This window comes from Phodopus roborovskii, unplaced genomic scaffold (genome assembly GCF_943737965.1).
Source record: "Phodopus roborovskii unplaced genomic scaffold, PHOROB, whole genome shotgun sequence".
Classification (NCBI taxonomy): Eukaryota; Metazoa; Chordata; class Mammalia; order Rodentia; family Cricetidae; genus Phodopus; species Phodopus roborovskii.
In genome coordinates, this window is record NW_026126563.1 from 9,625,507 (window position 1) to 9,642,032 (window position 16,526).

General features: G+C 49.3%; 1 protein-coding gene across 1 annotated transcript in view; it reads right to left on the reverse strand.

Annotated features, from left to right (window-relative positions):
• Positions 1 to 16,526, reverse strand: part of Loxhd1 (lipoxygenase homology PLAT domains 1) — a 139,591-nt gene that overhangs the window by 53,741 nt on the left and 69,324 nt on the right. The window contains exons 18-25 of the mRNA XM_051202111.1: positions 15,897 to 16,057; positions 14,124 to 14,598; positions 13,504 to 13,658; positions 11,335 to 11,468; positions 3,821 to 3,987; positions 2,633 to 2,737; positions 1,863 to 1,991; positions 664 to 828 (exon numbers count right to left, since the gene is read on the reverse strand). Coding sequence (XP_051058068.1) covers positions 664 to 828; positions 1,863 to 1,991; positions 2,633 to 2,737; positions 3,821 to 3,987; positions 11,335 to 11,468; positions 13,504 to 13,658; positions 14,124 to 14,598; positions 15,897 to 16,057 — 1,491 coding nt within the window. The remainder of the gene's footprint in view (positions 1 to 663; positions 829 to 1,862; positions 1,992 to 2,632; positions 2,738 to 3,820; positions 3,988 to 11,334; positions 11,469 to 13,503; positions 13,659 to 14,123; positions 14,599 to 15,896; positions 16,058 to 16,526) is intronic.

Genomic DNA, 16,526 nt, shown 5'->3' on the forward strand with positions numbered 1-16,526 from the left:
CAGAAACTCTCAGAGCAGGGATTTCTCTGGCTTAATAGAATGGAGTGAGTATTGTGATGGGGTGGTGTAGTGGGATGTTCACTTTGTCTCCTTCTGTGGCACTGACCACGCCCATTGGGGGGTGGAGCCATGGGCGGAAGTGACCTGTGGAAGGAGGTCGGAGGGGGCCAGGAAAGGCTCTTTCTGGCGTGACTCGGACAGGAGAGGATCGGGTTGAATTTCCTGGTGTTCATCTGTCTAGGTTGTAAGTTATTTCTCCCTGAATAAACATCTATTCGGCCTATTTGTTTATCCTGATCCTTATTTACCGCAATAGGGTGGGCATGGTTCCTCACGATCACTGGTTCAATATTAGTCACCCTGCGTCACTGTCTCCATTTTATAGATGAGGAGACTGAGTCCAGGAGAATGAGATGATATATTGTCACCAACTAGCATGGGTGAGTTTAGAACAAAGACCATATTATCTTTTTTTAGCCTGGGTCTAGGCACACAGTACTCCCTCAACCCCAGAGCTCAGGACATTTATGAAGGGACAAGAGAGCTGAACCGAATCTCTGAGGTGGGTTTGGCCCCAAGTCAACTGTGGAGGAAGATATAAGGCTGGGTTTGACAGGTTATGGGGTCTCCTGGGAGGGCTAGCATTGTCACAAGGGTTCCTACATGGTGTGTAAAGCCGTGTCTGGAGCTCTGCATGGAAGAGATCCCTGACGATGGTCCCGTCGTCCTCATTCTTGGCTAGCCAGCGGCCACAGGGAAAAGTCATGCACTTTCCAAGAGACGGAGCATCCACTTCTACCCAGTCTACAAACCAGCCTGGGGCCTTGCCTGTAGATGGAGAGACCAGATGTATGTACATACTTACATGCATGCATACATACACACACACATAGAGAAAGAGCCCATTAAGAGCATGCACCACATTACCACATGACTTCCTGTGGGGGAGCTCAGAGAATCCCAGCTTCCTTTCTGACCTTTCTGATGTACCCTGAGCTCCAACAGCAACTTTCATTGACAGCATTGCCAACATGTTGCCTATTAAGATGTGCATGTGGCTAAAACTGTGTCACACTCTGGGCTTGGCCAGTGAAACCATGGACAGCAACACTGCTAGTCTTGGAGTTGCACAGAGAACAGAAAGGCAGGCAAGCCTGAGCCGGGGGAGCCAAGCGCTGTCCAGGGTGGACCGAGTTCTGAAAAGGGAGCTAAGGGATGCAAGGCAAGCTTGTGTTCTGTCGTCTCGCTAGGGATGGCACTCACGGCTTCCCGGTTCTACCTGTGAAGGGTGGAAGGTGAGGCAGCAAAGGCTCAGCTCAGGGAAGGAAAGGATGGGGATTCTTCCTCAAGCAAGGACATGGAGGTCTGGAGAACAGCGAAGAGTCCTACTTTACCATGAAAAATATATAGACACGGCCTTTGTCGGCTGCTTTGTCAGTGGGTTCACAAAGGACTGACTGTCTCATTGTTCCCCCAGCTGGCGTCCCTAGGCCACCAATTATTCATGGCATTCTCAGAACCTGAGACGGAGATGCTGGGGTGGCCCTAGGAGTCGTGTTCTAGTATCTCCTCCCACTTGGGTGACTTTGAGACCCATCAAGCTATCTCATGGGCTTTCCAATCCAGTTGTCCATTAAAATAAATTAAAATCACAGAGGTTGGGGTCTGGAGAAAGGCTTCCCAAGCCACCTGTGTCCAGGTCCAGTCCAGTGCAGATCAACAAGCCCAGAATTGGTGGCAGCCAGGGCTCCGCTGGGCAAGTGGCACCGAGACACTTCGTTATTTGGAAGTCATGCAGCCCACGCTGACTTGTCTGTGGGCTCTCTAGCTCTACCAGAGGACAGAAGAGGGGCAAACCAGACCTGTGTTGTCATGGCCGATCCTAACTTTCCACAGGTCTCCCAGATCCAGCGTCTCCACAGTGAAGATTTCAATACTGTCCCTTTCAAACTTGTCAGTGTTGGTCTTGGAGGACTTTAGGAGGGTCATTCCTGCCAACCAGATAACCCCGGCATGACTGAATGTGATTGAATGGCTCTAAGACTTCCCCAACATGGCCTGCTCAGTACACTATACTTCCTTCTTCCTCATAATGGCCAATCTTCTGAACTTCCACCAAACCATCAAAAGTGCCACACCTCCCACCGGACACGCATGCACGTGTGTGTGTGTGTGTGTGTGTGTGTGTGTGTGTATGTATACGTGTGTATGTATTGTGTATATGTATGTGTGTGTATGTATATATGTATGTGTGTATGTGTGTATGTATGTGTGTGTGTGTGTGTGGTGTTATGTGGTGTGGGTGGTATGTGGCCTGTGTCTCTCTGTGTGTTGTGTGTATATGTGTGTGTCTTGTGTATATGGTGCCCAGCTTTTGGAATAACTCTGGTGCACTCCCTGAAGATCTTATAGTGGGGACCCTGGGACCCAGGCTTGAAGGACTTGAAGGAGTTCTTTCTTCCAGGATATTATTGGGGGAGGTTACTGTTAGGGTAAGGGCATCTTTGCTGCTGCAACAGCAGTACCCCCCCCCATGACACCCAGTACTGTGTTCCGCTGTAGGACTGGACTTCCTGGGAACCTTCTCTGAGTGCGCCCGAGGGCCCAGGAAAATGCTGTGTCTCTTCCTTACCGGTGTCATCTTGTGTGCCAAAGAGCGTGATGAAGACATTGGCATCTGTGCCGGCACTCTTCTTGTCCCCCGTCTTTATGGTCACTGAAAATGTGGTTGACTTATCTGCCCGGAGGAGAGGGGAGAGCCGTGAACTGCACATCACCTGGGAGAAGAGGCTACTTGCTCTGTCCACTGTGGCTGTCATTCCAGCTCCTCCCCTGCCTCAGTCCCATACCTGCAAGTGCCATGGTAAGCCATGAGCATGTATCTGTGCACATGGTCGGTCTGCAAATCACTTTCCTTGCCGTGCCTTTAACTCTAGAAACTCCTTCACAGTGTAGAAATGCCCCTGCCCTGCCCACAGGAGCCCTTGGTGTGGTGAAGTGGTACACGGTCAAGGAGACATGAGGTGGCATGGGTCTGTGCAGCCCATAACCAGGAGCTCTGGTCTGACCTCTCTGACCACTCCAGGCTGGATCTGGCTTTGCATACTAGAGATAAGATTGTGGGCTTCTTGCCAGCTACTGCTAATGCATTTTCCTCAGAAAAACACCCCAGGAGCCTAGAAATGTGCCCAGAGGGAGGGCACAAGACAAACCAGAGCTTGCTCAATCATTCCGTCCCTGAACAGCACAACCCATAGCTCTGGACCTCCACATTCCAAGCCTGCCCCCCACCACCCCACAATTCTACAATCAATCTCTCAGTGGAAGGAGAGGGCAGGATAGCTAATGTACCCAGGAGGAAGTGCCCAGAGCCCATGAGTAGGGAGATGATAGGGTTGTCCTTCTGTGCATCTGTTTCTCTTATTGGTTGATGAATAAAACACTGTGTGGCTAGTGGCCAGGCAGGACGGATAGGCGGGACTACCGGAGGAGGAGGATTCTGGGAAATGTAGGCAGAGAGGAGTCACAATGTGAGCCCAGGAAGAGAGGACATGTCAGATGTTCTCTGGTAAGCCAAGCCCAAATGGAAATACATATATTAATAGTAATGACTTAATAATTAAGACAGGGCTAGCCAGTAAAAAGCCCAAGCCACCAGCTAACAGGATTATAATTAATATAAGTCTTGTGTGTTTATTTGGGGCTCTCAAGGGTGGTGGGACCCTGGCGAGACAAAGAAACCTCACGGTACAGAGAGAGACCAGAGGAAGAGAATGGGAAAGAAGGTAGAAGAGATAATGGGGGACAGGGAACAAGGAACCTTTTTGTTCCAGAGCCAGGTTGTCAAGGGGGTTATTGTCACCGTGTCCCCCGCCCTCCTCATCTTCACTGGGTAGCACATAGGACTCATCCACTGGCAAGAGCTCCCTGGACAGCTGGCCGTCATCCTCTTCCACCGCTAGCCACCGTTGGCAGGGGAAGTAGAACCTGTGGGCGCAGGGAAGGAAGATGGGGGTCTCTCAGGAGCGATCTCACATGGGAGCTGAAACAGGCCTAATGAGGGACCTGTGTGGGGCTGACACTCCCCCGTCTGACCTCTGACCTCCATGGCATTGCCCTCCCATTCTGCCCAAGTGTAGGAACTAGCCACAAGTCTGCCTGAGATGAGTAATAAACCCAGCGACACACAGTCTGTGATTCATCGATCGGGTGGAGAAATCTACAGAGAGGCGCTTAAGGGCGCCATTGTTACCCCTTCTCAGGCGGTCTGACTAGGCTCCCTGACACAGAGCTACACGAGTCAGGTGACCCACAGCCACACATGGAGCTCCTGGACTTGGATGGCGTGAACCAAGTATGCTTTGGGGGAGGGGCTGGGTAGGGTGTGTCTAAGAAGCAGAAAGTAACCCAGCCGCCATGGGGAGAGGGTGTCCATGAAGTCTCCTCCGTGGAAAAGCAGTATCCAGCACGCTGGAGGGACCCCGAGAGGGAGGTGGGCCAGGGTGACAGGTAGACGGGTTACTAAGGGCTCACTTCTGCAGTCCAGTGCTCTGGTCCTGACTCCCAACTCCAGCTCATCCTTGTGTGATGCTGAGCAAATCCCTTCCAAGGATTGTCAGATTTAGCTAAGGGAGGGCTGGATTCCCGGTCACATTTGAATTTTGCACAAACAATGGGTCATGTTTGTGTGTGTGTGTGTAACCCACCTGATATATGGAATGCACTTGTGTGGCTAAGGGAGGCTCTCTGTAGGAATCTACTGTTGCTCTCTTCCTTCCTTCCTTCCCTCCTTCCTTCTTTCTTCCCTTCCTCCCTTCCTTCCTTTCTTCCTTCCTTCCTTTCTCCCTTCCTTCCTTCCCTTTCTTTCCCCTCAGCCATGCCAGGGCACCTTGGGGGCAGCAGGTAGGTCGATGTCTAAACTCTGGAGCAGCTCAAAAGTTCTCGTATTCAGGTCCTCTGCCAGCTGGGGGCCATTACTCTCCATCTGCATCTTTTCTCCTGGCCCTGATTTGAAAGCGCCCTTTATGAGCTAGTCCAGCTCTGCGGTGGGCGGGACCCTCAAAAGTGTCTCCCCTGACTGTGTCCTCAGCACCTCCAAATGTCAGAGAATCAGATCAGAGGGTGTGATGTCAGCTCTGCACCCACATGGGTGAGGAAGGCCGTTTTATACTGATAGACCGGGAGGGCAAGAGGTAGCCGTGCAAGCGCTTCTGTGGCAAACGGGCAACTGCTCTACTTCTCAGGCTTTAGATGTGTGAGTCCACAGGTCAAACCCTCACCCAGTAAGATGACTCAAGGATAATAGGCTGTCGTTCTAAATTACAGCAGAGAGAGACAATGAGAGCTAGCAAGGGCAAGGACAGAAGCAGTGACAGAATCTCTCACAGAGGAAGAGCCTAGGAGGTAAAGGGGGCGGGAACAGAAACCAGAAAGAAAAGGTCCATCCCTCCCACAGGCGCCTGCTGAACACAAGCTGCACGACACACGCTTTGTGGATCTTCTTTGTCCAGAGACACCTGCAGCAGGGTTCTGAAGGCCGCCACACCCACAGCTGCAGCACCCACCAGCAGTCTCCCCTTGGAACCTGCTTCTAACAGGCAGAGGCCGACCTCAGCTGGAGCCAGGCCAGGGCTACAAACAGTAACCACACATGGCAGTCGGGGGGGGGGAGGGGAGGGGGGACTGGGCTTAGTGACCCTTCTGTCCTCCCACAGGAGTAAGTCCTGCTAAAACAGGTCTCCAGAGCCAGAAGATGTAGCCGGCAGGGGTTGGTAAGGACTAAAGCATAGGGGCAAGCAGGTGTTCTGGATCAGAGAGGCAAAGCACACAGCTCAGGCTGAGTGGGTAGGAGGGTCATGTGGAATCAGAAATTGGGACCAGCTTAAACACACACACACACACACACACACACACACACACGTCTTACTTGAAAATAAAAATTGCACACTCAAGCATCCTTAAGTATAAATAGTAGCAGAGCCTGAGGCACTGAACCTGTAATCTGCTCTACCAGAATGACTGATGTAGGAGGATCAGAAGTCTAGGTAACTTAGTGAGACGCTGCTTTGCTTTAAAAGCAAGAAGGGGACTAAGTATACAGCTTGGCGTACAGTGAATGTCCCAAACACATGAGTAAATAGACGGTATTTCCCAGTTTTGTGTGTAAAGTAACAACAGGACAACATTAAGTGTAAGTAGCAGATGCTGCTGCTGCCGCCGGCACTGATGGCGATAGCCCCAGCCTAGAACGCAGGAACTTTGAACTTGACCATCACTCAGCCAAGCTTTCTTCTGGGTTCTGGGGAAACACAATAGTGACAACAGAGAGGAAGTAATTTCTTACATGTGCCACTGCTGAGAAATGATAATGACTAAATAGGTCAGATAGAACGGGATCCAGAGAAAACAGTAGAGAGGTCATGCCAGGGATCTATGATGCAGCACAGCATGGCCTAATCACAGGCACAGGGATCTCTGAGGGTGGAATGCCAAGAAGAGAGGAACGCAAAGGCTCCAGGAAGATCCATTTTTGTTTGGAATAGCATGAACTTAGCAAAATGGAGGTGTGTGGGTGTGGGGCAGGGCAGGCTGGGACCAGAATGGACAGACTATAGACGCCAGGAAGCACATGCTTGTGTTCATCCTGTTTAAGACAGGAGCCTCTGTAGTTTAAGGGCCAAGGCGTACAGGATTCTGGTCTGGGTGACATCAGGCGGCAAGTCAGGAGGTTGTGAAGGCTGAGAGAGCCAAGGAAGGCCCCGGAACCTCTAGAGGCTAGCAGTGTTTCTAGGAGATCTGTTGTTGTGATTCTGTCTTCTGGACTGATGAGAATTTTTCTTTTTCTCCAAGACCAAGGTGTATTCATCATCAGTGTGAAGGCTGTTGAAGCCAGCTCATTACAGACCCTCACTGAAGAGGGCTTCTTACTAACAATGGACAAACATGCACAGAAAAACATGGGGCAGGATGGCAAGGCGTGGAAGGAAGGGAAGACCAGTGAGGTGAGGTGAGAGACCTTCCCCCCCAAGGACAACAGAGACCTGCTCTGCCTGGACGTAGACATGACCAGAAGCCCTAGCCGTTCAGAGCAGAAAATTCTTGCAAATTACTGAGATGCACAAAGAAACAGTTGGGCAAAGAGGAAATGTACCCAGGGGGTGGCACTTTAATTTCTAAATATACAATTCCCCACATATTCATTTAATGGCAGAGCAATCAAACTCCCAAGAGGAGCTTTTTTTTTTTCTTTTTCCTAAATCACTTAATGTCTTGATTTGGAAAAGGTAAGAATAGCTAATATTCTTACACGATAATGAAAGAGGACAAGTGCTGACAGACATTCAAATAGATTACAAAGCTACAATAATTTTTAAATTGTTGGGCTGGACCAGAAATGTCAAATCAACAGAACAGAGTAACTAACCCTGACTGAGCTGGAGGGGAAGCTGGGCACGGCTTTCCAGGCTGTCTCTCGGCTGTTCTGTCCTTTTTCGCTTGCAGGGAATCTTGGGAAGTAACCAGGGCAGTGTCACCAAGCCAGTTTGTTAGAAGAGGAGATGACAGGAGGTAGCAGCATGTGCCAGTGGCTTCAGGGGTGCAGATGTATGTGAAGCAATGTCCGTAGGATGCGGCCACCACAGAAAGTCCACTGGTGAAACCAGATGCCGCCACAAGCTTAGCATGAGTTAGGCAGAGGACCCCATCACAGGATGGCTTTGGCAGCCAGGAAACTGAGTTATCTGTGAGGTGTACATCAGGCCCCCTTAAAATGACCTGGAAAGTTTGGTGGGGATAGGGTGAGCTCTGTTACCCTCTGTCCTGTATGGAGCTTGGCTCAAGGAGAGGACATGGTCTACAACACAGCAGGCTACAGGCCAAGAAATGTATCCAACAGATATTTGTTTATTAAGTGCTTATTAAATGTCACATATTGTCAGACCTTCAGCAGTCCTGACACCAGTCCAGACCTAGGGTTTGACAGTCACCACTGAATTCTTGTGGTAGGAAACACACCACAGTTCATATCAGTGGTCTGGAATCTAGGCCCTGCTCTGGCACCAGCTCGTTCTAGGGTGTGGTGGCTTGAAAGAAAGTGTCCCCAAAAGGGAGTGGCACTGCTAGGAGGTGGCCTTGTCGGAGAAAGTGTGTCACTGTGGGAGCGGGCTTTGAGGTCTAGTTTGCTCAAGCTTCCCTTAGTGTGACAGTTAACTTCCTGTTGCCTGCGAGATGTAAGACTCTAAGCTCCAGCATCATGTCTGCCTGCGTGACATGCTCCCTGTCATGAGGATAGTGGACTGAACCTCTTAAACTATAAGTGAGTCACCCCAATTAAATGTCTTTATAAGAGTTGCTGTGGCCATGGTGTCTCTTCACAGCAATAAAAACCCTAACTAAGACAGAAGTCGGTACCAGGAGTGGGGTATTGCTGTGATAGGCCCGGTCATGTGTTTATTTGGAAGAATTAGGACTTTTTATTTTGGGTTAAGAAAGAGTGTAATGCTTTAAGCAGTTCTTAATGGGTCATACTAGAAGGAACGTAGACAACATAGGTTCTAAGAGTTATTTAAACTATGCAGGAGCTCACTCAAGAGGTTTCAGAAAAGAAGGATTTTAGTATGTTGCCTTGAGATCATTCTTGTGATGTTTTAGTGAAGAAAGTGGCTGCCTTTTGCCCTTGTCCAAAGAGTTTGCTGAACCCAAAGTGAAGAGTTTTGGATTAATTCCACTGGCAGAAGAAATCTTAAAACAACCTAGCATATACTCTGTCACGTGGATATTAGTGGTAATTACATATCTAAAGAAGGTATGTAACTGAGCAAGGAAAAATACTTGAGGGAAATAAAGGGCACAAAAAAGTGGAATCAAGATAAATATTCTGTTCAAGGAGATAAATGGATTAGGAACTGGATTAAAAGGAGTGGTGATCTCAGGGCAAGATCCCACCCAGCTAAGTTTCCAATTTACGAAAAGGAACTGAAGAGTAACTTAGAGTATGGTGTGGTGGGACACACCTTTAATTCTAGCACCGGGAAGGCAGAGCCTGGTGGATCATTGAGTCCGTGGCCATCCTGGTCTATAGAGCAAGTTTCAGGACAGCCAAGCTTAGGCACTGAAGGGCGAAAAACTGGTGAAAATGTAATTTGAACAAGCGGGGCATGTTCCAGCCTAGTAAGCAGCAGAACTTGACAGTTTCCGCCATGTAGTTCTGGTTTTAGAGTTAAGGAGAGAAGAAAGGAATTATGGAATAAAGTTTCTGAGGCCTGCCATGTGTCAGGAATGCCCCTGAATGGAGGCCTAGAAGAGAGGCTATTGATTGAAGCTGTAAAGTTGAAGCCTGGATTGCGTTGGGGACCCCACGATGTTAGAGATGCCAGAGCACACCTGCCAAGGAGAGCTGCTCACAGGGACTGGGACCAGCCCAAGAGAGAGAAGTGTGTGCAGTCAAGCCTGAAAGGGATTGGAGATCTGAAGAGTGTTTTGACACCAGACATGGAAATGAAGAGTTTGGAGTTTGCCCAGCTGGTTTTTGGTCTTGCTTTGGTCCCATATTTCCTCCTTATGCTCCCTTCCCAGAATTTTGGAATGGTAATGTGTATTCTGCACATTTTATGTTGGAAGCATATGATCTACTTTTTGATTTTTACAGGAGAGTTACAGTAAAGAGATTACACGCGTCTCAGGAGAGATTTTGGTCTTTGAAACAAGTTTGAGATTCTTATAGACTATGAGGACTTGGCCTGAATGTATTTTTTTTTCTTTATTATGTGGTTATAGCCTTTGGGGACCAGGAGGTGGAATGTGGAGGTTTGGAAGAAAATGTCTCCCAAAGGAACTGCCATTATTAGGCAGTGTGGCCCTGTTGGAGCAAGTGTGTCACTGTGGGGGTGGACTCTGAGGTCTCTTTTCTCAAGCTTCCTTCAGTGTAACAGTCTATATCCTGTTGACTGTAAGATGTAGGACTCTCAATTCCAATACCACATCTGCCTGCACACCATGTTCCATGCCATGGTGGTAATGGACTGTATCTCTGAAACTGTAAGACAGCTGCCCTAATTAAATGTTTTCTTTATAAGAGTTGCCATGGTCATGGAGTCTCCTCACAGCAATAAAAATCCTAAGACATGGGGCCAGGGCTTAACCTCCCAGGGGACAAATGTTCCTTCATCTATGAAGAGGATCAAACACTTTCTTCCCAGCCTAGGCCAGGAGGTAACTACGAGTCTCCAACAGGTATAAGTCCAGCCCACCATCCACTTACATACATCAAGCTAATTGTGGACTTTGCATCTTGATAAGGAGAAAAAGTAGAGCAATAGCATCTTGTCATGAAATTCAAATTTCAGTGTCCACAGATGAAGTTTGATCGATACACAGCCCTGATGGGAGATGTCATTCTGTAAATATGTTTCTCTTATTGGTCAATGAATAAAGCACTGATGGCCAATAGGAAAGCAAGATAGGCGGGATTAGGAGACAAGGAGGATTCCAGGAAGTAGTAGGGAGGAGTCAACATGGAGAGACGGGAGAGAGCAGATGCCAACCTCACTCCTGGGTAAGATGATACCACGTGGAAATACTTAGATTAATAGAAATGGGTTAATATTTAAGAGGAAATACTTAGATTAATAGAAATGGGTTAATCATTAAGACAGAGATAGACGATAAGAAATTAGTACCTGCCCAACAGCATTATATCAAATACAGAGTCTGTGTGTTATTTGGGGCTGGCGCGGCTCTGGGCCCAGGTCATCAGGAAAAAACTACTCATAACACAGCCCCATTCTCATTTCAGTGTTATTTAAAGTTGCCTTTTTGTTGTTTTGTTTTGAGACAAGGTCTTACTATGTAGCTCTGATGGCCTAGAACTTGCTATATAGACCAAGCTGGCCTTGAACTCACAGAGATCTATCTGCCTCTGCCTCCTGAGTGCTGAGATTAAACCTGTGGTCAGCTAAGGCTCAATTTGTACTTTTCCAGTTGAGAGCCTTCTACAGAGATCAAATGATGTTCAAAGCTGGAAATGTTTTCTATGTATCCCTCGTAGAAAATGGTGCTGGTTTCTGGCCCCCAGAGCATTAAAACCAGGTGCCCTAAGTTGATTTCTCCATGAAGAGTTGTGGATGAGATGCTGAAGTGGATGTTCTACAGGACTGTTATCTGATAGAGCAAGAACCTCTGGGAGGAAGAGGGGAGAGGCAATGCTCACCCTGATTCCTTTATGGTCATCCTGGCCTCGGCCAACCCACCCTCACCCTCAGACATCACCTCCTAGTACCTGGCCCTCTGGTTTAGTGCCAGGCATAACCATTTGTTCATCCCTCAAGTCCCACTCACGTGATCTCATTATTCATGTCGGTAATGTCCACTCTATCCAGGAACCAGCCTGGCCTGTTGCCTGTGTTATCATGGCGAATCCGAATCTTGGTCAGAGCCCCAAGGTCAATGGCATAGATGGTGAAGGTATCTGTCTAGGAGTAGAGAAAGCATGACTCAGAGGGGCAACACATGCCCCTCACCCTTGCCTTCAGCTCTAGTCTCTCAAGCACCCAAAGAAGACCATAAAACCCATAGCAACCAGAGGTAGGGTGTGGGAAATGCAGCTCCTCAGTCTGGTGTTCGCTGTATGCTTTGATGTAGGTTTTGAGCTCTGCAAGTAAATTAGGTTCATCTTCAACTTGTCATGCTCCTGGCTCCGCTTCCCAAGAGCTATGGTTACTGGTGTACACGGCGATGCCGGGTTCTTACACCGTTGCTTTATAACCGGCTTACAAGGGTGTCTCCTCAGTTGCACTGTATCAAAGAAGGTGGAGGTAGGAGAAAGATGGTGGCCTTGAGAGAGGCTGAAGAGAAGCCTAGTGAGCTGGGGGGAAGTGAATGGGATGTGAGCGGTGTATTCTGTGGCCCACAGACTTCTGGGTCGCCATGTGCATCAGAGGAAGGAGATAAATCGGAGACCCAGTAAGTGGATGGGGTCTTCTAGATGTACCTTTTAAAAACTCTTTATTTTAAAAAAAGATTTCAAACCTTTAGAAACCTTGCAAAAATAGAGATAACCATGGCCCGCCTCCTCTTAGATGCAGCCTCCACCTGCAACATTAGTTGTATTACTCCATTTTGTCTCTCTCATATGCTTTTATTTTCTTTGTCTTTTTTTCCCCCCGGGTTAGTTTAAAGCAGGTGGTAAATACTATGATCCTTTACCCCTAAATATTTCAATTTGGATCCCTAATAACAAGGACATTCTCTTTAACATCATCATGCAATGATCAAACTTCTGTTAACTTCAACACAATACAATCATGGGCACTTAAGACTAGGGATAACGTTCTGAAGGACATGTTGCTAGGTAAGTTTTGTCAGTATGTAAAGATCACAGTGTGTGTTTACACAAACTGAGAAGGCTCAAGGTCACTAGGTAATATATTCCTAGGGGCCCACATCACACATGCCAATCACTATCAGCTATAACGTTACACGGCACATGGCTGCTCTTATCTAACATGCGGTCAGTCCTATGCAGCAACTCTACCAGTCTATCCTCTACAGTAATGCCCCAGTCCAGGAATATAATGGCTATAACTTTCCAAGGTAATGCACTGAGATGCAGAAATAAAAGCCAGTATTGAATCATGGGAGGGATGCTGAAGGGTTAGAAATAACTCATGAGCTGGAAAGTATTTTAGTGGATTTGATTCACTGTCCCTTGCTGTTCTGGAGAGAGGGGCAAGAATAAGAGGGTGAGGGGAAGGAGGACAGGGGATTTTGCAAAACCTTGAAGGACAAGAGAGCAGCTTTCTTTTTCATGTCTTTCCCTTTCTCTTAGATGGGTGAGTTGCACACACTTCATTCATGGTTTCCCTTTCCCAGAAGAAGGTCTGGGCTTCGCAGCCACACTTTCAAGATCATGGTGGGAAACTCTCTGTTCCTGTCACACAGCTACACCAGACTTACCTGTCCAAATTAAGTCATCCCTGTCCACCAAACCTTCCCTGAGTGCCGAGTCTCACTATATAGTCAAGGCTGGCCTTAAACTCAGGGGCTGGAGAAATGGCTCGGCAGTTGAGAGCATTTATCCCTCCTTTAAAAGACTAAGATTTGATTCCCAGCACCCACACGGTAGTTTACAGCTGCCTATAACTCCCGTCCCAGGAGACCCAATGCCGTCTTCAGACCTTTGTGGGGATTGAACTTACATAGTGCAAAGACACATATATGCAAGCAAAATACTCATACAAAAAATATAAACTAATCTATTTTTTTTAACTTTCACAACTCACTTGATGAGAACCAACTAGCTTATGGAATTCCCTTGCAGGGAACTGCCTGTTGTCTTTTCACAATTCTCCACAAAATACTGGTGCCTACAGAAGGGTAGCTGCAGACAGGTCTCACTGGTCTGAATGCAACACCCTGTCAGACACACACCGGACATGATACTGGCTGAGATTGCTGTGGGCAAAATGTTCTCTCACCCACCCAGGGGCCAGAAAGCTCTCGCCCTACCTGGCCCTGCTCAAACTTGTTGGACTTGTCTGATTTCTTCAGGGGCCGCTCCCCTGTGTCCCCGTATTCCTCACCATAGATGGTCAGGTAGACGTTGGCATCAGTGCCAGCCTTGGGCACGTTCCCTGTGATCACCTGGACCTCGTAGGTGTTGGCTGGAGAGACACAGGAAGACACAGCATTGAGAACACTAGGGCCACAAGACGGAGCAGTAGCCCAGGCCCTTGGAGCCAGGTCGACCCTGGAATCAGGAAGATTCTATAGCTATGGCAGTACCAGCTTACCCTCCTCCCATCCATGGCTTGCAGTTGCCGTGAAACCAAGAGCCACTGGTCCTAGGCAACCCTTCTGCCTTATCTCCATATTAAGACATATCAAGATGTGTGAGAGTCCCTCCCAAAGCCAACAATTTCCCTTTGAGAGGCACAGGCCAAGGGTGGCACTGAGCTCCAAACAGAGCGGTCAATGGTTGCTTTCCATGTGTAGGTGAGGAGAGCTATTTATGAGCCGCGGTGGGTCCCCACCTTCTCAGTCTCTGCCTGAGGGACATTGGCTCACTCTTCCCCTTCCCTGTCCCTTTAGGGGACAAACGCCCTCCCCCCTTTCTTTTCCAGGCTTACGCTCAGGACCGGGCCGGCCCACTGGGACCAATTCCACGACGAGTTCATTGTCCTCCTTGCCCCGGGCCAGCCATCGGTTGGCTTCGAACTTGTACTGTTGGATCACCTCCTGCATCCCCGGCCCAAACTCCTCCTCTTCCTCCTCCTCCTCTGTCTCCTCCTCTTCTTCCTCTTCCGATGAGGACTCTTCCGATGAGGACTCTTCTTCCTCGTCGCCCTCGTCCTCCTCGTCACTGCCTTTCTTCTTTTTCTTCTTCTTCCTCTGCAACTTGGCCTTCAGCCTCTCCTTCTTTAGCAGCTGCCGCAGCTTGTCTTTCTCCTTCCTCTTCCGGGCCTCTTCCTCGGGCGTCAGGTTCGCCTCCTGCACCACCAGGTGCCGCAGCCACACGGTGTCCACGAACCAGCTGGGCCCAAAGCCCTCGCCTGTGTGTCCCAGCCGGATCTTGTAGATCTCACCCACATCTGCCGCTTCCAGCTGTGCAAAGTGCGGGGCAGTGGCTGGCATGGCCCCTGCCACCATCCCAGCCTACCCCAGTGCCGAGCTGCTGCAGCGTAGGGAGGCCTGGGCTCCCACTCAGAAGCTTGCAAGTCCCACTCTGCCTGGCCCTTCCCGGGGCTTAAGGAAAGGCATTTCTTTCTAAGTCCTGTGGAGTGAACCTCCCCGTTTTGGTCACTGTCACCCTCTCTTCTTTCCACATCTTTGCTCATGCAGCTCCCTCACAGCTCCAACCTGTTCACAATTCTGGGCCTCACTAGTACCTTAAAACACACAGAGTCATCCCAGCACTGGGAGGCAGAGGCCCGGGGTGGGGTGGGGTCTGTGAGTTCGAGGCCAGCCTGGTCTATAGAGTGAGTTCCAGGACAGAGCCACGACTACACAGAGAAACCTTGCCTTGAAAACACACACACACACACACACACACACACACACACACACACACACACACACACAGCATCTTCATGTGATCCCTCCATTTTAGGTCCCCACCCTTCCCAATCACACAACCTTGGTTTACCAGACTCTTGAATTCAAGAGGCCAGGACTTATTGCCCCTGCTCCTACCCTGCCACCTAGGTGCTCTAGGGTGGTGCTGTGACTTGAATAGGAAACGATGCCCACAGGACTGGGTGTCCTGAACACCCAGTCATCTTCAGCTGGTGGCACTGAAAGTTGTGGGACCTTAAGGGGCCAGGCCCTGTTGAAGGGACTGAGGCGCTAGCAGAGGCCTCAAGGCTCCATTGCCCAGCCACGTTCCTTGTTGCTCTCTACTTTGTCACCACAGATGCAATGTGACAGCTGCCCCACACTCCTGCCACCAGGACTCCTTTGTCACGATGGGCCCTGTCATTCCCAAACCATAAACTGAAATAAACCCCTCCGCCCTTAAGCCGATTTTCACAGTAATGAGAAAAGAGATTGATACAAGCCTCGAGTTCCTTTTAAGGACAAAAAACATCATTCGGGGTCTCTCTTCCCGTGGGCCTGGGGCACAGTGGCTCATCCTCAGCCTCAGAGTCATTGTCACTGTACCATGGGTCCCACATTCTCAGGAAGAGGGACCGAGGTGTGTCTGGTTCTCCTGAGCACCCTGATGTCTGACTCTTTAAAGTCCTGCCCCACCATCAATCGGAGGCCCAAGGTGGCATCTCCCACTCAGCCCGAGGAGGCAGCCTACTATCCAGTGGGTGCCCCATGAGGAGATGAGCGCCCAAGGCACCACCATAGTGACCACCAGCCCTGTGCTGGCAGCCCATTGCCTCTCTCCCACACACCTGGAATACGTCCTTGGATGCCCGGTCGAACACTTTGGAGCGGCTGGAGAGGAAGAGAATCTCCGTCTTTCCATCTTCGCCATAGATCTGCACAAAGACTCGGGAAGTGGTGCCGGCGCCACCCACATCCCCGGTCCACGTCTCAATCTCATAGTGCACCACTGGGTGAACAGAGATGGGAGAAACGGGGCATTTAGAAATAGCAGCAGTGACAGCAACAAACATTCCCCCAGCCCGCCCACATGTGCTGCCCAAGCCCACCTGCTGAGCCTGATCCTTCACAGGCATCATCTACTCTAACCTCCCCAACACAGTAAGCCAACATTCTGCAAAGGAATTGAGTAGGCTGTGCAAATGGCAAAGCTATGCAATGGACTGTTACATCTAGGTATCCACTGCATCACATGTGTCCTTAGAGGCCAGGAGAGAGGGGGACTTCCTGGAGCAGCTGGTACTCTCCATCATCTGCCTGCCTGCTATAGTTTTAATGTCTGTTCCCTGTAAGACTCATATTGAAATCTAATTGCTGTAAGAAGATGTAGAGGCTTAAGAAGTGATCCGGCCATGAGGACTCAACCCTTCTGGCTGCGACTGTGTGTGTCCCCTTCTTTCTGTCCCTATCTGACATGC